General features: G+C 46.7%; 1 protein-coding gene across 1 annotated transcript; it reads left to right on the top strand.

Moving 5' to 3' along the window:
- The first annotated feature begins 449 nt into the window (after positions 1-449).
- Positions 450-22395, top strand: LOC121578234 (transmembrane protein 87A). The gene is made up of 19 exons (XM_041892443.1): positions 450-629; positions 1729-1789; positions 2608-2699; positions 5458-5592; positions 5847-5900; positions 6177-6354; positions 6754-6815; positions 7462-7645; positions 7999-8098; positions 8214-8307; positions 13416-13487; positions 14032-14140; positions 15852-15910; positions 18388-18491; positions 19446-19519; positions 19611-19687; positions 20849-20901; positions 21230-21260; positions 21838-22395. Exons 1-19 carry the CDS (start codon positions 474-476, stop codon positions 21877-21879), a joined length of 1737 nt encoding a protein of 578 aa, XP_041748377.1. The 5' UTR covers positions 450-473; the 3' UTR covers positions 21880-22395.
- Positions 22396-23848: the final 1453 nt, after the last annotated feature.

Here is a 23848-nt window from a genome sequence, read left to right as displayed (position 1 = left end):
AAAGCTATCCTTGCGAAATGTAAGGAAAAGGATTCAAGAATGATTAATGTGTATTGTATAATCAAAATGTCTGTATTCTTGGATAGTAATCAATCTACAGCCCAAAATGTATGTATTCTTAGTTCATAAAAACTCTGTAATCTGTAAGAACTCTGTAAAAATTTGTATCTACCAAATGTGTCTCTTTTCGTACTCAAATGATCCTGTTGTCCACTACAGTGGACATGCTGTAAAATTAAAAATTAAAATTAAAATTAAAATGTGGAAATTGTAGGATGCTTTTTTTAACCCTAAACAGTTATTGAATCACAAAAAATATGATTAGGAAAAACAATATTTTCCTTGGTTCTCAGGAGGGTATGGTGCAATGCATCTAATGCCAAAACGTCAACTCAAAGATACGCAGGTGTGTGACGTTATTCCGCTCAGGTGAGTTGGCCAGCCAGCCACGCAACATTCAAGCTACTGGAGACATGGCTGCTTCTGGACGGGTGAGGACGTGGAACAGCAAGGCTAACTCAGTGAAACCCTGGCTCCTTCTTTTGACAGGGATCACTTTATTAGGTGATGTAAATAGCGGGGTCATGGCAGCGCCAGAACCGGGACAATGGAGTATTACAGTTGTCAATGTGAGTTTTAAAAGATTCAATTTAGCTAGCTGTCAAGTTAACGTTAGCATTCGAGCTAACTAGCTAGAACAACAGTGCGATTCATCCGGGCTAGCAAGCTAGCGTATGTTTGCATGCCTAAGGCCGTTTTTCTGTTCATAAAATGGAACATTAACAGTATTGATTGATAATGCATTTTCCTGAACATATTCAGGCTTTATCGATCTGCACAAGCCATTGCACTGTCAAGTAGGTAATGTTACGGTTAGCTAGCTAACTATCTGGTTAGTAAGCATGATATATAACGTGCTACCTCGGACAATTAGGTTAGCTGTTTTAGTTTGGACCATAGATATAACGTTACCCCAAATGTTTTCTTAATGTATTGGCCAAACATATCCCAGCTAGGTTAGGCAGCTAACTACATACATATAACGTTAGCTAGCGGTTTGTAAGCAAACATCAGACAGAGAGACCACTGTACTGTACTGGGCTAGATCATTGCCTGCCATTTAGCCCCGATAGAAGAGAAGTCTACCAACCATTAAGCTAGCTAATGTCCAGATTAGAACATGTAGCTAACTAGGCTATGCCAGAAGTCTATTTGGTAGACTAGCTAGCTACAATGTCCAATGAACTGAAGGGGTAAGACAAACATCGTGTCTACCAGCCATTTGCTTTTCAAGTCAGTGAAGTAAACAAGTGCACACTTTGGGAGGAAGGAGAGGTAGGCTAATTAGGATGTACCCCCAATTTAATATGGAGGTGGTAAAATGTCTGTCTGTCAACCACCATATCCTGTTGCAGAGTAATGTGAGAGCTGCCATTGCCTGCCTAGGGACTCCCAATAATGGTCACCAGGGCCCATATAAAGTGTCTGAGTAGGAATGAGTGCTGATCTAGGATCAGGTCCCCCCGCCCATTTATTCCTGTTCATTGCAATCTGAAAGGCAAAACTGATCCTAAATCATCACTCTTACTCCGAGAGGCTGGATACATACGTCCCCAGACAAGTGCCTGGGTTTTGTTCCAGTGCTAGCATTAGGCCTACGCTAGAGTCAGGTCTGACTATCACTCAGTTTAACTAACTGATGTCAACACTGTTTCCTCTTCTTCACAGACCTCAAGACCATTGCTTTTGAGGAAATCTATGTATAAAAACACTGATATCAAATTGAAAGGTAAGATTAGCCTATGTTTGCTGTCATTGTGGTTTGTCATTGGCAATTCCAGAGTAACGAAATTACGCTGAGACTCCTAATTTTCACTTTAAAATGTATGCCGAACAAAAACCATTGATTTCAAAGAATACTTTGAAGAATTTACATAGTACGTAAAAAAAATAACACATACTGGAAAAACTGTGCAGATGCAAATTTTGGTATCAGAATTACAGTAAAATCTCCCTCAGTTTTATCAAACATTGTATCTGTACAATTCTTCCTGTAAATGTGTTTTTGTAAATGTTTCTGTCAATTTCTTACAAGTAGGCCTGGTGCAATGAGTTGTATGGTTTGTTAAACTTTTAAATAAATGTTTTTTGTTTGTAAAAAAATATGCATCTCAGCGTAATTTCGTTACCATGGAATTGCCCTCATACTATATATGGAAAATGCCTCACCTAAGGGCGTTTTCAAATATGAAATTCGGTACCTTGGTTCGGTTTCCTGGAGCGTTTGAGAATTCCACAAAATGTTTTACTTTCACAAGACATAAAAATAACAGTTTCAGGGTGTGATTTGCGAGACGTACATTCTACATGACATTAGCTTGTTAACAACAGGCAAAAAGTTCCATGCGATCACGCTGCCGTGTCACAATACCTGGTACTCAGGTCCTGGATCTTGGACCCGCTACTCACGCAGGTCCAGGATTCGTTTCAGCCAGAGTACCAAACGCTCCAGGATCCGGATCATACAAGGGATATGAAAGCGCCCAAAGAACTACCTCGGTAACAACAATTTATTGTTTCTCTTTCAATTGATTGTTTCTCTTTTAGTTGTGTCCTTTGGTTGTCCAGAGGAGGTGACTTTTACCATTCAATGGTACTTGAAATACTACCCCTGTCACAACGAGTTCAATAATATTGAGGTAAGTAAACTAAGGTAGTACTATGTTATAGGCTATTTCATGTCTATAGGCTGACATATGTGGGAGTGGAGCAGAAAGTGAGTGTTTGCCATAGTCAGCTTTCATTATCAATACCTTGAACATTTTCATAATGACTCATTTGTTTAGAATTCCTATGGCAGTGCCACATCAATCAATCAAATGTATTTAAAAAGCCCTTCTTAAATCAGCAGATGTCACAAAGTGCTATACAGAAACCCAGCCTAAAACCCCAAACAGCAAGCAATGCAGATGTAGAAGCACGGTGGCTAGGAAAAACTCCCTAGGAAGGCAGAAACATAGGAAGAAACCTAGAGAGGAACCAGGCTCTGAGGGGTGGCCAGTCCCCTTCTGGCTGTGCTGGGTGGAGATTATAACAGTACATGGCCATTAAGGCCAGATTTTTCTCCAAGATATTCAAACGTTCATAGATGACCAGCAGGGTCAAATAATAATCACAGTGGTTGTAGAGGTTGCAACAGGTCAGTACGTCAGGAGTAAATGTCACTTGGCTTTTCATAGCCGGGCATTTAGAGGTTGAAATAGCAGGTGCGGTAGAGAGAGCGAGTTGAAAACAGCAGGTCTGGGACAAGGAAGCACATCCTGTGAACAGGTCAGGGTTCCATAGCCACAGGCAGAAGAGTGGAAACTGGAGCAGTATCACGACCAGGTACACTGGGGACAGCCAGGAGTCATCAGGCCAGGTAGTCCTGAGGCATGGTCCTAGGGCTCAGGTCCTCCGGGAGGGGAGGGAGAGAGGGACAGAGAGAGAATTAGAGGGAGCAAACTTACATTCACACAGGACACCGGATAAGACAGGAGAATAACACCAGATATAACAGACTAACCCTAGCCCCTCGGCACATAGACTATTGCAGCATAGATACTGGAGGCTGAGACGGGGGGTCGACGATACCCCCTGACAGGGCCAACCAGGCAGGATATAACCCCACCCACTTTGCCAAAGTACAGCCTCCACACCACCAGAGGGATATCAACAGACCACCAACCTACTACCCTGAGACATTTTGGCTGTTGGTGTGAATTACCAGTTGACTATACTATGCACTGTAAGAGTTGTTTTTAAATCCCGTCATTGCTCATAGGAAATGTACACTACCGGTCAAAAGTTTTAGAACACTTACTCATTCAAGGGTTTTTCTTTATTTTTACTATTTTCTACATTGTAGAATAAGACATCAAAACTATGAAATAACACACATGGAATCATGTAGTAACCAAAACATCTTTCAAATAGCCACCCTTTGCCTTGATGACAGCTTTGCACACTATTGGCATTTTCTCAACCAGCTTCACGAGGTAGTCACCTGAAATGCATTTCAATTAACAGGTGTGCCTTCTTAAAAGTTAATGTGTGGAATTTCTTTCCTTCTTAATGCGTTTGAGCCAATCAGTTGTGTTGTGACAAGGTAGGGGGGTATACAGAAGATAGCCCTATTTGGTAAAAGACCAAGTCCATATTATGGCAAGAACAGCTCAAATAAGCAAAGAGAAACGACAGTCCATCATTATTTTAAGACTTGAAGGTCAGTCAGTACGGAAAATGTCAAGAACTTTGAAAGTTTCTTCAAGTGCAGTCACAAAAACCATCAAGCACTAATCTGAAACTGGCTCTCATGAGGACCACCACAGGAATGGAAGACCCAGTGTTACCTCTACTGCAGAGGACAAGTTCATTAGAGTTACCAGCCTCCGAAATTGCAGGCCAAGTAAATGCTTCACAGAGTTCAAGTAACAGACACATCTCAACATCAACTGTTCAGAGGAGACTGTGAATCAGGCCTTCATGGTCGAATTGCTGCAAAGAAACCACTGCTAAAGGACACCAATAAGAAGAAGAGACTTGCTTGGGCCAAGAAACACGAGCAATGGACATTAGACCGGTGGAAATGTGTCCTTTGGTCTGGAGTCCATATTTGAGATTTTTGGTTCCAACCGCCGTGTCTTTGTGAGACGCGGTGTGGGTGAACGGATGATCTCCGCGTGTGTATTTCCCACCGTAAAGCATGGAGGAGGAGGTGTTATGGTATGGGGGTGCTTTGCTGGTGACACTGTCTGTGATTTATTTAGAATTCAAGGCACACTTAACCAGCATGGCTACCACAGCATTCTGCAGTGATACGCCATCCCATCTGGTTTGGGCTTAGTGGGACTATAATTTGTTTTTCAACAGGACTATGACCAACACACCTCCAGGCTATGTAAGGGCTATTTTACCAAGAAGGAGTGCTATATCAGATGACCTGGCCTCCACAATCCCCTGACCTCAACCAAATTGAGATGGTTTGGGATGAGTCGGACCGCAGAGTGAAGGAAAAGCAGCTAACAAGTGCTCAGCATATGTGGGAACTCCTTCAAGACTGTTGGAAACGCATTCCAGGTGAAGCTGGTTGAGAGAATGCCAAGAGTGTGCAAAGCTGTCATCAAGGCAAAGGGTGGCTATTTGAAAAATCTCAAATATAAAGTATATTTTGATTTGTTTAACACTTTTTGGGTTACTACATGATTCCATATGTGTTCATAGTTTTGATGGCTTCACTATTATTCTACAATGTAGAAAATAGTAAAAATAAAGAAAAACCCTTGAATGAGCAGGTGTTCTAAAACGTTTGAACGGTAGTGTATATCTCCCTACATTCAACTACTAATAAATGTGGTTTATTTTATGTATTAAAAAGATGTGAAACATTGAATATTAATATAAATCATTACTTTAAAGGAAATGTATGAGAGGACGCCACTGAGTCGAGGACAGAGTATGGATCCTAACCCTCTAGGACAAGGGGAATGCATTGAGCACAAGCACAAGCCCTTGACCTGCAACAATGACCTGCGATACTTCCCAATGCTAAATGTAAGGGCTTATAGGTTACGTACATGAGTTCCATTACAGGGCTTGTCACACTACTGAGCTGGCCAGGTTACTCCTCTTCCATAGTTGCTGGAACTGTGCTGAAAAGGAAAGTGTGAAAAGGAAATATTCAAGCCACGTTTTCTTTCGGGTCGCCTCAATAGTTTGAAAAGGATATATTGGGAAGAATAATTTGTTTTGGAACTTTGTGTTTGACTTACTGACAACTTACTGTATGACAACTTTGTTTGTTTCAGAAAGCCAAGGCAGAACCACGGCCAGTTGTCCCACCCATGGAAGGGGCAGCACCGGTGAGATGCTACGATGGGGTCATGATGTTTCACTATGATGATGCATCTTTTTTTTTTTTTTTACACACACACTCTCTTACTTTCGGCTACATTGCAAATTCATACTGTTGTTGTCAATGACCATAGGAGTTGCTGTTGACCATATGCAGCATACACAAAGAGATCTGGGACCAGGCTATCACTTTTACGATTCTCAGAACTTCATGGGTTCTTCAAATACATTACATAATGCATATAACCCCCTTTCAAAGCAAATGTTGGTTCAATCCTACCCAGGGCTCCGACGAAAACTACACAAAATGGACGATGGAGGAGTACAACAAAGTCGGCGGTGTGAAGAACGCCAATGTGTCACTTAAAGATGACGTCATCGCCACCACGTGGAAGGACGGCCCCTATCTGCTGGTGGTGGTGATTAAGTCTAACAAACAGGAAGCCAACTGGAATCTAACAGGTGGGTTCACTACATTAACCACAATGCACCTTAACTGGGTGGTGTTCATCAGGCACTAGATGGAAGAATACAGACTGAAACAGGGAGGGACCACCATAACTAACAGAAGAGAATTGACTGAAACGGGAAGTGATTAGCTGAACTCTGTTGCAAAATTTTTGCGGTGATCTACCCTAATGAACATGAAACAGTTCTTGAATAGTTGGGATTTTAAACTTGCTTGTGAGGCTTACCAAGAAGAAAATTAAGTTTCTGTAGGCAGCCTAAATAATTAAAATGATTTAAAGGACAATGCATTGGCTACTGTATCATTTTGATCACATTGCTCCATGTTGTGTGTTGTAACCCTAATTATTTGCCGTGTTATGGATAGCTGATGTAGACTCTTTATATTTCCAGTCAACGTCGTAATGAAAGGAACTCATGGCTACATCTCCATCACGGAATGGCCTCTCATGATCGTGAGTATACATACAATTAAACATATTCAGTGACACATTGAATAAACGACAGTGGGATCAATGACACTTTGAGCTCAAGTGGTCCTCTGTAGCTCAGCTGGTAGAGCACGGCGCTTGTAACGCAAAGGTAGTGGGTTCAATCCCCGGGACCACCCATACACAAAAAAATGTATGCACGCATGACTGTAAGTCGCTTTGGATAAAAGCGTCTGCTAAATGGCATATTATATTATATTATATTATATATTATTATATATTATAAGCTAATTTCTAGTGCTTGTCTCTAGCCTCATATACAGTGTAGGGTTAATCATTGTCATAGATATCAGACACCTGTGTTACTCACTCATCACTTGCAGGGTTTTGTGTTGTCTTCATGTAATGATATATGCCATTTAGCAGACTTTCATCCAAAGCATCTGTGCGAATCAAGCACACAATCCTGGCGTTGCTAGTGCCATGCTCTACTAACTGAACCATACAGGACCTTGTGGTTTGTTTAGAAAAATACAGTGTGTTATTTTAACACCTGTCTCCCTCCCTCAGTTCTACATGGTGATGTGTACATCCTGTACGGTGTACGTGTTACTCTGGTTCATGTGGTCAGCCTGCTACTGGAAGAACCTATATTTTCTCTCTCTGTCAGTTCTACATGGTGATGTGTACAGTGTACATCCTGTATGCGTTACTCTGGTTCATGTGGGCTGCCTGCTACTGGAAGGACTTACTAAGGATCCAGTTCTGGATAGCTGGAGTCATCTTTCTTGGCATGGTGGAGAAGGCTGTGTTCTGTGCTGAGTACGAGAACACTAACGGTGTCGGGGCAGCTTGTAAGTCTACACTACTACAACTACACCTAACTGTCTGATGACTGGTTTAAAGAAAATACTAAGATCCTCTGTATAGTAGCATGGTGGAGCGGATCACATTGATCTGGTCCCAATTCCCTCCCTACCACTTCCCCTTGGCCCTAACTCTTCAGTGTTTGCAGATCTGAACGGTCTGGATAGGTATCAGCAGTGTAGTGTTGGAGTCCACCATATTCATTCTACCTACAGATTTGCAAACATTGAAGGCTTAGGGCCAAGTGGGAGGTTTAGGGAGTGTTATTATTCTGAGCAAGAAATCGTTTTTCTGTCTCTTGTGAGAGAGAATTAATTCTAATGTGGATGTTTGTTTTTAGCTCAAGGCCTGTTGATCTTTGCTGAGCTCATCTCTGCCCTGAAGAGAACCCTGGCACGGCTGCTGGTCATTATTGTTAGTCTGGGATATGGCATAGTCAAGTAAGTTGAGAAAATGTAGGTCATCACACACTGTCCTTTGATAGGTGACCCCAGTGACTTTATCGTGCTGTCTATATTTAGTAATTTTTCCTCAATTCTGTGTGTTTCCCATCAGACCTCGACTGGGTACGGTGATGCACAGAGTGGTGGGGCTAGGTGTGCTGTACTTTGCCTTTGCTGCCATCGAAGGTGTGCTTAGGATCACTGGGGTAAGGAGTATTCCTGAGCTTGCTTACCTCCAGTGAGCTTGCATTTTGAATGTGAACCTTCATTTCTAGATGGCATGCTGTTTTTCTCATGTGTGAGTTATGGGAATTATGTTCAGTACGTGTGTATGTATTCACTGAAGGGTCGTGACAATGGTCCCACCCTCATCACATCCATTGTTCTAGCTGTGATGGACTCCTGTATCATCTGGTTCATATCCTTCCTTTTTAAGAATAATTACCCCATAATGCACCTCTAGTGGTCTATCATAACACAATGGCCTACTTGGCTGTATCACTTGTCTATCAGTGTTACAGAATGACACCTGTTGGTGTTGCTTACTAATGAGTCTCACTAAAGGTGTAGGTGCTAGGGTTATAATGTATCTTGTACAGTTTGGGTTGGAAACCTATATTGTAAACTCAATCACTGGGTGATTATCTTTGGTTACTGCTCTGTTGAAAGAGTCTGCTTACTGCTCTGTTGAAAGGTTATCTTTTTTCTCTCTCCCACTCATCACTTTCTTCCCCTGTCTCTCTCTCCCCTCACCTGTCCATCTACCCTGTCTCTCCCACCCCCCCGTCCATCTACCCTGTCTCTCTCCCCGTCCATCTACCCTCTCTCTCCCCCCACCCTGTCCTTCTACCCTGTCTCTCTCTCCTACCCGTCCATCTACCCTGTCTATCTTTCCCCCCTGTCCATCTACCCTATCTCTCTCTTCCCCCGTCCATCTACCCTGTCTCTCTCCCCCACCCTGTCCATCTACCCTGTCTCTCTCCCCCCACCCTGTCCATCTACCCTGTCTCTCTCTCCCCCCTGTCCATCTACCCTATCTCTCTCTTCCCCGTCCATCTACCCTGTCTCTCTCCCCCTCTTGTCCATCTACCCTGTCTCTCTCCCCCCCACCCTGTCCATCTACCCTGTCTCTCTCCCCCCACCCTGTCCATCTACCCTGTCTCTCCCCCACCCTGTCCATCTACCCTGTCTCTCTCTTCCCCCTCCCCGTCCATCTACCCTGTCTCTCTCTCCCCCTCCCCGTCCATCTACCCTGTCTCTCTCTCCCCCGTCCATCTACCCTGTCTCTCTCTCCGACCCGTCCATCTACCCTATCTCTCTCTTCCCCCGTCCATCTACCCTGTCTCTCTCCCCCCTCTTGTCCATCTACCCTGTCTCTCTCCGCCCACCCTGTCCATCTACCCTGTCTCTCTCCCCCCACCCTGTCCATCTACCCTGTCTCTCTCCCCCCACCCTGTCCATCTACCCTGTCTCTCTCCCCCCACCCTGTCCATCTACCCTGTCTCTCTCTCCCCCCGTCCATCTACCCTATCTCTCTCTTCCCCCGTCCATCTACCCTGTCTCTCTCCCCCCTCTTGTCCATCTACCCTGTCTCTCTCCCCCACCCTGTCCATCTACCCTGTCTCTCCCCCCACCCCGTCCATCTACCCTGTCTCTCTCTCCCCCCTCCCCCGTCCATCTACCCTGTCTCTCTCTCCCCCTCCCCCGTCCATCTACCCTGTCTCTCCCCCCTCCCCCGTCCATCTACCCTGTCTCTCTCTCTCCACCCGTCCATCTACCCTATCTCTCTCTTCCCCCGTCCATCTCCCCTGTCTCTCTCCCCCCTCTTGTCCATCTACCCTGTCTCTCTCCCCCCACCCTGTCCATCTACCCTGTCTCTCTCCCCCCACCCTGTCCATCTACCCTGTCTCTCTCCCCCCACCCTGTCCATCTACCCTGTCTCTCTCTCCCCCGTCCATCTACCCTATCTCTCTCTTCCCCGTCCATCTACCCTGTCTCTCTCCCCCTCTTGTCCATCTACCCTGTCTCTCTCCCCCACCCTGTCCATCTACCCTGTCTCTCTCCCCCCACCCTGTCCATCTACCCTGTCTCTCCCCCCCACCCTGTCCATCTACCCTGTCTCTCTCTCCCCCTCCCCGTCCATCTACCCTGTCTCTCTCTCCCCACCCGTCCATCTACCCTATCTCTCTCTTCCCCCGTCCATCTACCCTGTCTCTCTCCCCCCTCTTGTCCATCTACCCTGTCTCTCTCCCCCCACCCTGTCCATCTACCCTGTCTCTCTCCCCCACCCTGTCCATCTACCCTGTCTCTCCCCTCCCCCCGTCCATCTACCCTGTCTCTCTCTCCCCCCTCCCCCGTCCATCTACCCTGTCTCTCTCCCCCTCCCCGTCCATCTACCCTGTCTCTCTCCCCCCACCCTGTCCATCTACCCTGTCTCTCTCCCCCACCCTGTCCATCTACCCTGTCTCTCCCCCCCACCCTGTCCATCTACCCTGTCTCTCTCTCCCCCCTCCCCCGTCCATCTACCCTGTCTCTCTCTCCCCCCTCCCCGTCCATCTACCCTGTCTCTCTCCCCCTCTTGTCCATCTACCCTGTCTCTCTCCCCCACCCTGTCCATCTACCCTGTCTCTCTCCCCCCTACCCTGTCCATCTACCCTGTCTCGCCCCCCACCCTGTCCATCTACCCCTGTCTCTCTCTCCCCCTCCCCCGTCCATCTACCCTGTCTCTCTCCCCCTCCCCCGTCCATCTACCCTGTCTCTCTCCCCCCACCCTGTCCATCTACCCTGTCTCTCTCCCCCACCCTGTCCATCTACCCTGTCTCTCCCCCCACCCTGTCCATCTACCCTGTCTCTCTCTCCCCCTACCCCGTCCATCTACCCTCTCTCTCTCCCCCCTCCCCCGTCCATCTACCCTGTCTCTCTCCCCCTCTTGTCCATCTACCCTGTCTCTCTCCCCCCACCCTGTCCATCTACCCTGTCTCTCTCCCCCTACCCTGTCCATCTACCCTGTCTCGCCCCCCACCCTGTCCATCTACCCTGTCTCTCTCCCCCCTCCCCCGTCCATCTACCCTGTCTCTCTCTCCCACCCGTCCATCTACCCTATCTCTCTCTTCCCCCGTCCATCTACCCTGTCTCTCTCCCCCTCTTGTCCATCTACCCTGTCTCTCTCCCCCCACCCTGTCCATCTACCCTGTCTCTCCCCCCACCCTGTCCATCTACCCTGTCTCTCTCTCCCCCTCCCCCGTCCATCTACCCTGTCTCTCTCTCCCCCCTCCCCCGTCCATCTACCCTGTCTCTCTCCCCCCACCCTGTCCATCTACCCTGTCTCTCCCCCCACCCTGTCCATCTACCCTGTCTCTCTCTCCCCCCACCCTGTCATCTACCCTGTCTCTCTCTCCCCCGTCCATCTACCCTGTCTCTCCCTCCCCCCACCCCGTCCATCTACCCTGTCTCTCTCTCCCCCCCCACCCCCGTTCATCTACCCTGTCTCTCTCTCCCCCACCCTGTCCATCTACCCTGTCTCTCTCTCCCCCCCACCCTGTCCATCTACCCTGTCTCTCCCCCCACCCTGTCCATCTACCCTGTCTCTCTTCCCCCCCACCCCGTCCATCTACCCTGTCTCTCTCCCCCCCGTCCATCTTCCCTCTCCCCCCCGTCCATCTTCCCTCTCCCCCTCCCCCGTCCATCGACCATTTCTCTCTCTCCCCCCGTCCATCTACCCTGTCTCTCTCCCCCCCACCCTGTCCATCTACCCTGTCTCTCTCCCCCCACCCCCTCCATCTTCCCTGTCTCTCTCTCCCACCGTCCATCTACCATGTCTCTCTCTCCCCCGTCCATCGACCCTGTCTCTCTCCCCCTCCCCCGTCCATCGACCCTGTCTCTCTCTCCCTCCCACCCTGTCCATCTACCCTGTCTCTCTCCCCCCCCCCCCGTCCATCTACCCTGTCTCCCCCCACCCCGTCCATCTACCCCTGTCTCTCTCTCCCCGTCCATCTTCCCTGTCTCTCTCTCCCCCCGTCCATCTACCCTGTCTCTCTCTTCCCCCACCCTGTCCATCTACCCTGTCTCTCTCCCCCCACCCTGTCCATCTACCCTGTCTCTCTTCCCCCCACCCCGTCCATCTACCCTGTCTCTCTCCCCCCGTCCATCTACCCTGTCTCTCCCCCCCGTCCATCTTCCCTCTCCCCCTCCCCCGTCCATCGACCCTGTCTCTCTCTCCCCTCCCCCGTCCATCGACCCTTTCTCTCTCCCCCTGTCCATCTACCCTGTCTCTCTCCCCCCACCCTGTCCATCTACCCTGTCTCTCTCCCCCACCCCCGTCCATCTACCCTGTCTCTCTCTCCCCCCGTCCATCTTCCCTGTCTCTCTCTCCCCGTCCATCTACCATGTCTCTCTCTCCCCCGTCCATCGACCCTGTCTCTCTCCCCCCTCCCCCGTCCATCGACCCTGTCTCTCTCTCCCTCCCACCCTGTCCATCGACCCTGTCTCTCTCCCCCCCCACCCTGTCCATTTACCCCTGTCTCTCTCTCTCCCCCACCCTGTCCATCTACCCTGTCTCTCCCTCCCCCCGTCCATCTACCCTCTCTCCCTCCCCCTGTCCATCTACCCTGTCTCTCTCCCCCCCACCCTGTCCATCTACCCTGTCTCTCTCTCCCCTCCCCCCTCTTGTCCATCTACCCTTTCTCTCCCCCCTCCCCCTGTCCATCTACCCTGTCTCTCTCCCCCCCACCCCGTCCATCTACCCTGTCTCTCCCCCCCGTCCATCTTCCCTCTCCCCCTCCCCGTCCATCGACCCCTGTCTCTCTCCCCCCCCCCCGTCCATCGACCATTTCTCTCTCTCCCCCCGTCCATCTACCCTGTCTCTCTCCCCCCACCCTGTCCATCTACCCTGTCTCTCTCCCCCTCCCCGTCCATCTACCCTGTCTCCCCCCTGTCCATCTTCCCTGTCTCTCTCTCCCCTGTCCATATTCCGTCTCTCTCCCCTCCCCCGTCCATCTTCCCCCTCTCTCTCTCTCCCCGTCCATCTACCCTGTCTCTCTCTCCCCTCTCCCCCGTCCATCGACCCCTGTCTCTCTCTCCTCCCCCGTCCATCGACCCCGTCTCTCCCCCCCACCCTGTCCATCTACCCTGTCTCTCTCTCCCCTCCCCCCTGTCCATCTACCCTGTCTCCCCCTGTCCATCTACCCTGTCCCCCTCCCCCCCGTCCATCTACCCTCTGTTTCTCACCCCCACTGTCCATCTACCCTGTCTCCCCCCCCATCTACCTTCTCTCTCATCTACCCTCTCTCTCCATCCTTCTCCTCTCCTCTCTCAGGTGAAAGACTCTGACCTGGCTCTGTTGGCCAACATTCCTCTGGCTCTGCTTGACTCCTCTCTCTGCTGGTGGATATCCTTTGGTGTGCCTATAGCCCTGTTTGGGGCTCCTCTGTCCCCTGGGGGGCCCCTATCCCTGGTCCCTACACAGGGCTTCTCTGGTCCTCAGCCTGGGTCCTTGGGGGGGCCCCCTCTATCCCTGGTCCCTACCCAGGGCTTCACTGGTCCTCAGCCTGGGGCCTTGGGCTACTCTGTCCCCTGGGGGCCCCCCTATCCCTGGTCCCTACCCTGGGCTACACTGTCCCTCCCTGGGCTTGAGGCTCCCCTTCTTGTATCAAAGAGTTCAATCCCAATCCAAAGGGTCTCTACATGAGGGCAAATCATCTATTCTTGCATGCTATACCACTAGCTAGCTAACTCACAGCTAGCTGACCTGAAAGTCTAATAGTAGATATCTAGTAGTGGCCCCTATCCCTACCTGGGGCATCATCTGTACACCTTGCATGTTGTTATCCCTGCTGATTTTGCTAGGTTCTTCCATGATTCAGTCTCATTCATTAGGTCTGTTAGTTACATACTGTGTAGCCCAGCCGTTGTTTCCTTGACTCCCTCCTAACATATTTGTGAGCCTGGCTCAAACCTTAAAGACACTGAAGCTGAGGAGAAACCCAGTGAAGCTGTCTCTCTACAGGCACTTCACTAACACACTCATCTTCGCTATTATAGGTGAGTACGTTGTTAAATTGATGTACAGCCAGGAATACTATTTTCATGTTTTTATCGTTCATGAGTGTCGGAAAGTATTCAGACCCCTTGACTTTTTCCACATTTTGTTACGTTACAGCCTTATTCTAGAATGGATAAAATAATTGTTTTCCCTCATCAATCTACACACAATACCCTATAATGACAAAGCAAAAACAGGTTATTAGACATTCTTGCAAATGTATTAAAAATAAAAAACTGAAATACCTAATTTACGTAAGTATTCAGACCCTTTGCTATGAGACTCGAAATTGAGCTCAGGTGCATCCTGTTTCCATTGATCATCCTTGAGATGTTTCTTCAACTTGATTGGAGTCCACCTGTGGTCAATTCAATTGAATGGACATGATTTGGAAAGGCCACACCTGTCTATATAAGGTCCCACAGTTGACAGTGCACGTCAGAGCAAAAATCAAGCCATGAGGTCGAAGGAATTGTCCGTAGAGCTCAGAGACAGGATTGTGTCTAGGCACAGATCTGGGGAAGGGTACCTCCATCATTCTTAAATGGAAGAAGTTTGGAACCACCAAGACTTCCTAGAGCTGGCCGCCCGGCCAAACTGAGCAATCTGGGGAGAAGGGCCCTGATGGTCACTCTGACAGAGCTCCAGAGTTCCTCTGTGGAGATGGGAGAACCTTCCAGAAGGACAACCATCTCTGCAGCACTCCACCAATCAGGCCTTTATGGTAGAGTGGCCAGACAGAAGCCACTCCTCAGAAAAAGGCACATGACAGCCTGCTTGGAGTTTGCCAAAAGGCACCTAAAGGACTCAGACCATGAGAAACAAGATTCTCTGGTCTGATGAAACCAAGATCGAACTCTTTGGCCTGAATGCCAAGAGTCACGTCTGTATGAAACCTGGCACCATCCCTACTGTGAAGCATGGTGGTGGCAGCATCATGCTGTGGGGATGTTTTTCAGCGGCAGGGACTGGGAGACTAGTCAGGATCAAGGGAAAGATGAATGGAGCAAAGTACAGAGCTCATTGATGAAAACCTGCTCCAGAGCACTCAAGACCTCAGACTTGGGTGAAGGTTCACCTTCCAATAGCTCAACGACCCTAAGCACACAGCCAAGACAACACAGGAGTGGCTTTGGGACAAGTCTCTGAATGTCCTTGCGTGGCCCAGCCAGAGTCCGGACTTGATCCCGATCAAACATTTCTGGAGATACCTGAAAACAGCTGTGGAGCGACTCTCCCCATCCAACCTGACAGAGTTTGAGAGGATCTGCAGAGAAGAATGGGAGAAACTGCCCAAATACAGGTGTGCCAAGCTTGTAGCGTCATACCCAAGAAGTCTCAAGGCTGTAATCGCTGCCAAAGGTGCTTCAACAAAGTACTGCGTGAAGGGTCTGAATACTTATGTAAATGTGATATTTCAGTTTTTAATTTGTAATAAATTAGCACCAAAAAATCTACTGTGTTTGCTTTGTCATTATGGGGTATTGTGTGTAGATTGATGAGGCTGTAATGTAACAAAATATGCAAAAAGTCAAGGGGTCTGATTTCTTTCCGAATGCACTGTATAAGGCATTATGAACAACGTTATGAATTGTTATACGTATGTAGCCTAGTTCATAGAAAGTGTTGACAAACTATTCTAAATTAAAGTTTCACAATTTAATGGAAATGGTCTGATGCAGTTTTGGTTGTATTTTTTCCCACCTTCAGCTTCAATCGTTTTCATGGTGTGGACGACAAAAAAATTCAGACTAGCCGACTGTCAATCTGTGAGTATGTCTTCTAGAAATGGTCCAGTTGTGTGTGATCCAGGTTCTTTGGATCAAGGTTTGAGTGCTCTGTGCATTTCTTAAAGGTTCCGCACAGTTATGAACAAAACATCACCCATAATACAATGACCCAAGCTACTCAAGCTGTAGCTACATCAACACTAGCTACACCAACTGTAGCCACATCAGCACTAGCTACACCAACTGTAGCCACATCAACACTAGCTACACCAACTGTAGCCACATCAACACTAGCTACACCAACTGTAGCTGCATCAACACTAGCTACACCAACTGTAGCTGCATCAACACTAGCTACATAAACACTAGCTACATCAACACTAGCTACACCAACTGTAGCTACATCATCACTAGCTACACCAACTGTAGCTACATCAACACTAGCTACACCAACTGTAGCTGCATCAATACTAGCTACACCAACTGTAGCTACACCAACACTAGCTACACCAACTGTAGCTACATCAACACTAGCTACACCAACTGTAGCTACATCAACTGTAGCTACATCAAAACTAGCTACACCAACTGTAGCTACATCAACACTAGCTACACCAACTGTAGCTGCATCAATACTAGCTACACCAACTGTAGCTACACCAACACTAGCTACACCAACTGTAGCTACATCAACACTAGCTACACCAACTGTAGCTACATCAACACTAGCTACACCAACTGTAGCTACATCAACACTAGCTACATCAACACTAGCTATATCAACTGTAGCTACATCAACACTAGCTACACCAACTGTAGCTACATCAACACTAGCTACACCAACTGTAGCTACATCAACACTAGCTACATCAACACTAGCTACATCAACACTAGCTATATCAACTGTAGCTACATCAACACTAGCTACATCAACACTAGCTATATCAACTGTAGCTACATCAACACTAGCTACACCAACTGTAGCTACATCAACACTAGCTACACCAACTGTAGCTACATCAACACTAGCTACATCAACACTAGCTACATCAACACTAGCTACATCAACACTAGCTATATCAACTCTAGCTATATCAACTCTAGCTACATCAACACTAGCTACACCAACTGTAGCTACATCAACAATAGCTACACCAACTGTAGCTACATCAACACTAGCTACATCAACTCTAGCTACATCAACTGTAGCTACATCAACACTAGCTACACCAACTGTAGCTACATCAACACTAGCTACACCAACTGTAGCTACATCAACACTAGCTACATCAACACTAGCTACATCAACACTAGCTATATCAACTGTAGCTACATCAACACTAGCTACATCAACACTAGCTATATCAACTGTAGCTACATCAACACTAGCTACACCAACTGTAGCTACATCAACACTAGCTACATCAACACTAGCTACATCAACACTAGCTACATCAACACTAGCTACATCAACACTAGCTATATCAACTCTAGCTACATCAACACTAGCTATATCAACTCTAGCTACATCAACACTAGCTACACCAACTGTAGCTACATCAACAATAGCTACACCAACTGTAGCTACATCAACACTAGCTACACCAACTCTAGCTACATCAACACTAGCTACATCAACTGTAGCTACATCAACACTAGCTATATCAACTGTAGCTACATCAACACTAGCTATATCAACTCTAGCTACATCAACACTAGCTATATCAACTCTAGCTACATCAACACTAGCTATATCAACTGTAGCTACATCAACACTAGCTACACCAACTGTAGCTACATCAACACTAGCTACACCAACTGTAGCTACATCAACACTAGCTACACCAACTGTAGCTACATCAACACTAGCTACACCAACTGTAGCTACATCAACACTAGCTATATCAACTGTAGCTACATCAACACTAGCTACACCAACTGTAGCTACATCAACACTAGCTACACCAACTGTAGCTAAGTCACACAACAGATGAAAGGTTACCAGTATCATTGGTCGTAAGTTCTACTTGAGGTTCACATTTGACATTTTAGTCATTTAGCAGATGATCTTATCCAGAGCCACTTAGAGTAGTGAGTGCATACATTTTCATACTTTTCCCCCCGTACTGGTCCCCCGTGGGAATCGAACCCACAACCCACACGGGACCGGTTTGTAAACAAAGCAAGGTGTAGGCGCACGTCATGACGGTTTTAAGGCGGAACATATTTAAATTAGTAAAGATAAGATGCTACCATTGGTGTATTACATTTCCTGCTTTATGTGGCGTTGCATAAAGCAGGAACTTCTTTGAACTGGTACTGGTTTCATCCAAATATCATCCAATTTGATGAAAAACAAGATTTTCACTGTTCAGGACTTTTAAGACATTGAATCAACAGTATTGAATCCTCATGGCTAATGTATTGTAAATAATGCCAACTCAAGACAGCCATATTGGGTCATGAATTGAACAGTATCATGGCTGACATATTGTTTGTATCATTCTATATAACAGGACTGGGTGGAGCTGTGGGTAGATGATGCCTTCTGGAGGTTCCTGTTCTCTATCATACTGCTGGTTATCATGTTCTTATGGAGACCCTCTGCTAACAACCAGAGGTGAGGTTCAAGGGGTGTGGGTGTGGGTGTGTGTGCGGGAGGTTATATACAGGGGTTACCGGTACAGAGTCAATGTGAAATAACAGTAGGGAGGCTATATACAGGGGGTACCGGTACAGAGTCAATGTGCAGGGGCACAGGTTAGTCAAGGTAATTGAGGTAATATGTACATGTTGGTAGAGTTAAAGTGACTATGCATAGATAATAAACAGAGAGTAGCAGCAACGTACAAGTTGGGGTCAAAATGCAAATAGTCCGGGTAGCCATTTGATTAGCTGTTCAGGAATCCTATGGCTTGGGGGTAGAAGCTGATTATAAGCCTTTTTGACCTAGACTTGGTGCTCCGGTACCGCTTGCCGTGCGGTAGCAGAGAGAACAGTCTATGGCTAGGGTGGCTGGAGTCAATTTTGAGGCCCTTTCTCTGACACCGCCTGGTATAGAGGTCCTGGATGGCAGGAAGCTTGGACCCAGTGACGTACTGGGCCGTACGCACAACCCTCTGAAGTGCCTTGCGGTCGCAGGCCGAGCAGTTGCCATATCAGGCAGTGATGCAACTAGTCAGGATGCTGTCGATGGTGCAGCTGTATACGTTTTTGAGGATCTGAGGACCCATGCCAAATCTTTTCAGTCTCCTGTGGGTGAATAGGCTTTGTCGTACCCTCTTCACGACTGTCTTGGTGTTTGGACCATGTTAGTTTGTTGGTGATGTGGACACCAAGGTACTTGAAGCTCTCAACCTGCTCGACTACAGCCCCATCAATGAGAATGGGGGCGTGCTTGGTCCTCTTTTTCCTGTAGTCCACAACCACCAACAGTCAGTCAGGGAGACTCACCTTTCCACTCTTCAAAGCTTCACAGAGGGAACAAACTTAAACAGCCTTTCTCTAAATGTTCTGGAGCTTTCTAACAATTTAAGGCTTTAACTGTTCATAATGTTTCCTTTGTTCTCCTCAGATATGCGTTCACTCCTCTGATGGATGACTCTGACGATGAGGAGATTGAGGAGTTCCTGGTGTCAGCTAATTTAGGTACTGTACAAGTAGTCTGTTTTTATGTTTATCCTCTTTAGTGGTCATGTGTCTGAACGTTGGTGCTCATTCTCTCTGTGTTTCATCACAGCTGATGGCATAAAGCTGAGAGCCACCAACTCCAAGAGTGAAATGAACGGCTCAGCCAAGCCTTCAGGATCCAACCCGGTTAGTGTCAAACCTTCAATTCAATTAATACAACTTGATTTATTCCCTATGGGGAAATTAAGAAAGGCAGAGTCAGTTTCCAATTATACAATCAATATGAACACGACACAGAAATGCAGCATACCAACAAGCCAACCTTTTCTGTCAGTCGATAAAGTTCCACTTTAAGTTAACTACACATGTGTTTACTGTGACTTGACATATTAACCTGTGATCCAATTCAACCCCCCAGCAGAACAAATTAACATCTACTGTATATACTGAACACAAATATAAACGCAACATGTAAAGTGTTGGTCCCATGTTTCATGAGCTGAAATAAAAGATCCCAGAAATGTTCCATACACACAAAAAGCTTATTTCTCTCAAATGTTGTGCACAAATTTGTTTGCATCCCTGTTAGTGAGCATTTTTCCTTTGTCAAGAGAAACAATCCACCTGACGGGTGTGGCATATCAAGAAGCTGATAAAACATGATCATTACACAGGTGTACCTTGTGCTGGGGACATTAAAAGGCCACTCTAAAATGTGTAGTTTTGTCACAACATAATGCCACAGATGTCTCAAGTTTTGAGGAAGTGTGCAATTGGCATGCTGACTGCAGGAAGGTCCACCAGAGCTGTTGCTAGACAATTTAATGTTAATTTCTCTACCATAAGCCGCCTCCGTCGTTTTAGAGAATTTGGCACTACGTCCGACTGGCCTCACAACCGCAGACCACGTGTAACCACTCCAGCCCAGGATCTCCACATCCAGCTTCTTCACCTGCGGGATCGTCTGAGACCAGCTACCCGGACAGCTAATGAAACTGAGGAGTATTTCTGTCTGTAATAAAGCCCTTTTGTGGGGAAAAACTCATTCTGATTGGCTGGGCCTGCGTCCCCAGTGGGTGTAACTGGCTCCCTAATGGGTGGGCCTATGCCCTCCCAGGCCCACCCATGGCTGCGCCTCTGCCCAGTCATGTAAAATCCATAAATTAGGGACTAATTTATTTATTTCAATTGACTGATTTCCTTCTATGAACTGTAACTCAGTAAAATCGTTGAAATTGTTGCGTTTTATGTTTTTTTTCAGTATTTGTAGTATAGTGAATGACATGACTGAGTTCTAACAACAGGGGACAGCGTTGAGTAGTTCTCTTCTCTTTCCCACCTGTCCAGGATGAAGACTTGAAGTGGGTGGAAGAGAACATTCCTACCTCTCTAACAGACGTGTAAGCATCACTTATCGAGAAATACTTTTATCAACACCAAAATAGCAGGTGTGTTTATAGCAGCGTTTCCCAAACTCGGCCTGGGGCCCCCCCGGGTGCATGTTTTGGTTTTTGCCCTAGCACTACACAGCTGATTCAAATAACCAACTAATCATCAAGCTTTGATTATTTGAATCAGCTGTGTAGTGGTAGGGCAAAAACCAAAACGTGCACCCCTTGGGGTTGCAAGGACAGAGTTTGGGAAACCCTGGTTTAAAGTGGTCACCATTATTAGGTGGTGGTTGTATAAAAACACATGTTTTGTCCTCCTTTTCCTCCTCCATTGTAGAGCGTTGCCTGTCCTTCTCGACTCAGATGAGGTATGTTTATTTTTTAACACAATGGGTCATTTCTGTCAATGGCAAAATATCAGAGACGGGTTAAAGAAGGATTTTTAAGCCTTGAGACAATTGAGACATGGATTGTGTATGTGTGCCATTCAGAGGGTGAATGGGCAAGACAAAACATTTGTGCGTTTGAACAGGTTATGGTAGTAGGTGCCAGGCGCACCGGGTTGTGTCAAGAACTGCAATGCTGCTGGGTTTTTCACACTCAACAGTTTCCCGTGTGTTTCAAGAATGGTCCACCACCCAAAGGACATCCAGACAACTGTGGGAAGCATTGGAGTCAACATGGGCCAGCATTCCTGTGGAACGCTTGAGACACCTTGTAGAGTCCATGCCCCGACGAATTGAGGCTGTTCTGAGGGCAAAAGGGAAGGTGGTGCAACTCAATATTAGGAAGGCATTCCTAATGTTTTGTACACTCAGTGTATATGGTTTACTTTACTGTGCATATCATATAATGCTATAAAATTCTCAGATGGCAATATTAAATGTACAGCCACTATGATATTAGAGAAAAATATATAATATATTCTCTGTATTCCTTAACCAGGAAATCATGACTACAAAATATGAAATGTCCAAGATGGAGTAACATGGGAGATCTTCCTACTACCCACGGTGGATACAGAGCTTTACTTCCTCCTGAGATTGGTTCCTCCAGCATGGCATGGAAGAGACAGATCGCCTGGAGCGCAACACCTCTCCCATCCTACTCCTAGACCTGGTTAGGCTGAGAGTCAGACCTCTGTATGTCTACAACATTACTGGGGCTTAACACCTCTGACATGGCGATCAGCAGGGTCCTATTCATTGGGTATCAAACGGAAGAAAATGGATTCAAACAGGGAGGTACTACCTAAACTTGTCCAATAAGAAATGCTGGTTATAGTTTTCTGTTGCAAAACGTTTTTTGCTTCGTTGTGCCGTAATGTATTTAACCCTCTGTCTCTCACCCTCTCCACAAACCAAGACCTAACAATTGTGTGTGTCCCAAAGGGCACCCTTTTCCCTATTCAGTGCTGTATAGTGCTCTACACTTGACAATAGGGCTCTGGTCAAAGTAGTGAACTATGGTCCCGTGTGGCTGTTGGTAGAGCATGGCGATTGCAACGCAAGGGTTGTGGGTTTGATTCCCACGGGGGACCAGTATGAAAAAGTATGAAGATGTATGCACTGGATAAGAGCATCTGCTAAATGACTAAAATGTATATAGGCAATAGGGTGCTATTTGGGACACAGCCTTTGTGATGGAAAGAGACTTCAGTTCCAAAAAGAGAACTTCACTTTGTTAGACTGTATTCAGATTTAAGTGTTTACCCACTAAACTTCACTTTATACTGTATCTTGGAGAGAGGAAGAAGCTGGTATATTATTTAAACACCAATTGGATACACTACTTAATATGACATGACCAACGTGTTATTTTGATGGATGATGACATGACCAACGTGTTATTTTGATGGATGATGACATGACCAACGTGTTATTTTGATGGATGATGACATGACCAACGTGTTATTTTGATGGATGATGACATGACCAACGTGTTATTTTGATGGATGATGACATGACCAACGTGTTATTTTGATGGATGATGACATGACCAACGTGTTATTTTGATGGATGATGACATGACCAACGTGTTATTTTGATGGATGATGATATGACCAACATGTTATTTTGATGGATGATGACATGACCAACGTGTTATTTTCATGGATGATGACATGACCAACGTGTTATTTTGATGGATGATAATTCAGAGGTATATAGTGTTATTTATTATATCTCACTGAGTGAAGCTTTATTGCTTCCAAACCAAAGTATAATGTGACGTGTATGTGTGTGTGTCGCTGCGTTTGAGATAGTTTGTCTGCATCGTGTGTGTCTTCTAGGCTGGGACACAGGATTCATACGTTTAGTGTGAGTTACACAGTACTAAACAGAAGTGTTGATGTAAGTGGAGGATTGTAGGGCTGGGGTCTGTTCTGGAGGATTGTAGGGGTCTGTTCTGGAGGATTGTAGGGCTGGGGTCTGTTCTGGAGGATTGCAGGGCTGGGGTCTGTTCTGGAGGATTGCAGGGCTGGGGTCTGTTCTGGAGGATTGCAGGGCTGGGGTCTGTTCTGGAGGATTGCAGGGCTGGGGTCTGTTCTGGAGGATTGCAGGGCTGGGGTCTGTTCTGGAGGATTGCAGGGCTGGGGTCTGTTCTGGAGGATTGCAGGGCTGGGGTCTGTTCAGGAGGATTGCAGGGATGGGGTCTGTTCTGAAGGATTGCTGGGGTCTGTTCTGGAGGATTGCAGGGCTGGGGTCTGTTCTGGAGGATTGCAGGGCTGTGGTCTGTTCAGGAGGATTGCAGGGCTGGGGTCTGTTCAGGGGGATTGAACGTTACAGAATGTTCAGATATGATTGTCTGTCAGAAATAGAATGACTAGAGCTGACACAATTCCCTATTCTATCTACTATCGATGTTCAGAAAGTTTCACATCACTGATGCACCCCTGAGGTTGGTTGGTAGAGGCAGAACTGTAGTTGAGGCCCATGTTATTGAGGAGTTATAATAA

The sequence above is a fragment of the Coregonus clupeaformis genome, chromosome 1 (genome assembly GCF_020615455.1).
Source record: "Coregonus clupeaformis isolate EN_2021a chromosome 1, ASM2061545v1, whole genome shotgun sequence".
NCBI classification, from domain to species: domain Eukaryota; kingdom Metazoa; phylum Chordata; class Actinopteri; order Salmoniformes; family Salmonidae; genus Coregonus; species Coregonus clupeaformis.
The sequence above is the reverse complement of the archived record's forward strand: the minus strand, read 5'-3'. Positions and strand labels throughout refer to the sequence as shown.

What these genes read in the sequence shown, in the direction of transcription:
- LOC121578234 (XM_041892443.1), top strand. Translation starts at nt 474, where the DNA reads ATGGCTGCTTCTGGACGGGTGAGGACGTGGAACAGCAAGGCTAACTCA. An exon ending in CGGAATGGCCTCTCATGATC is followed by an intron (nt 6,816 to 7,461) that starts GTGAGTATACAT and finishes TCTCTCTGTCAG; the next exon opens with TTCTACATGGTGATGTGTAC. An exon ending in ACTCATCTTCGCTATTATAG is followed by an intron (nt 14,141 to 15,851) that starts GTGAGTACGTTG and finishes TCCCACCTTCAG; the next exon opens with CTTCAATCGTTTTCATGGTG.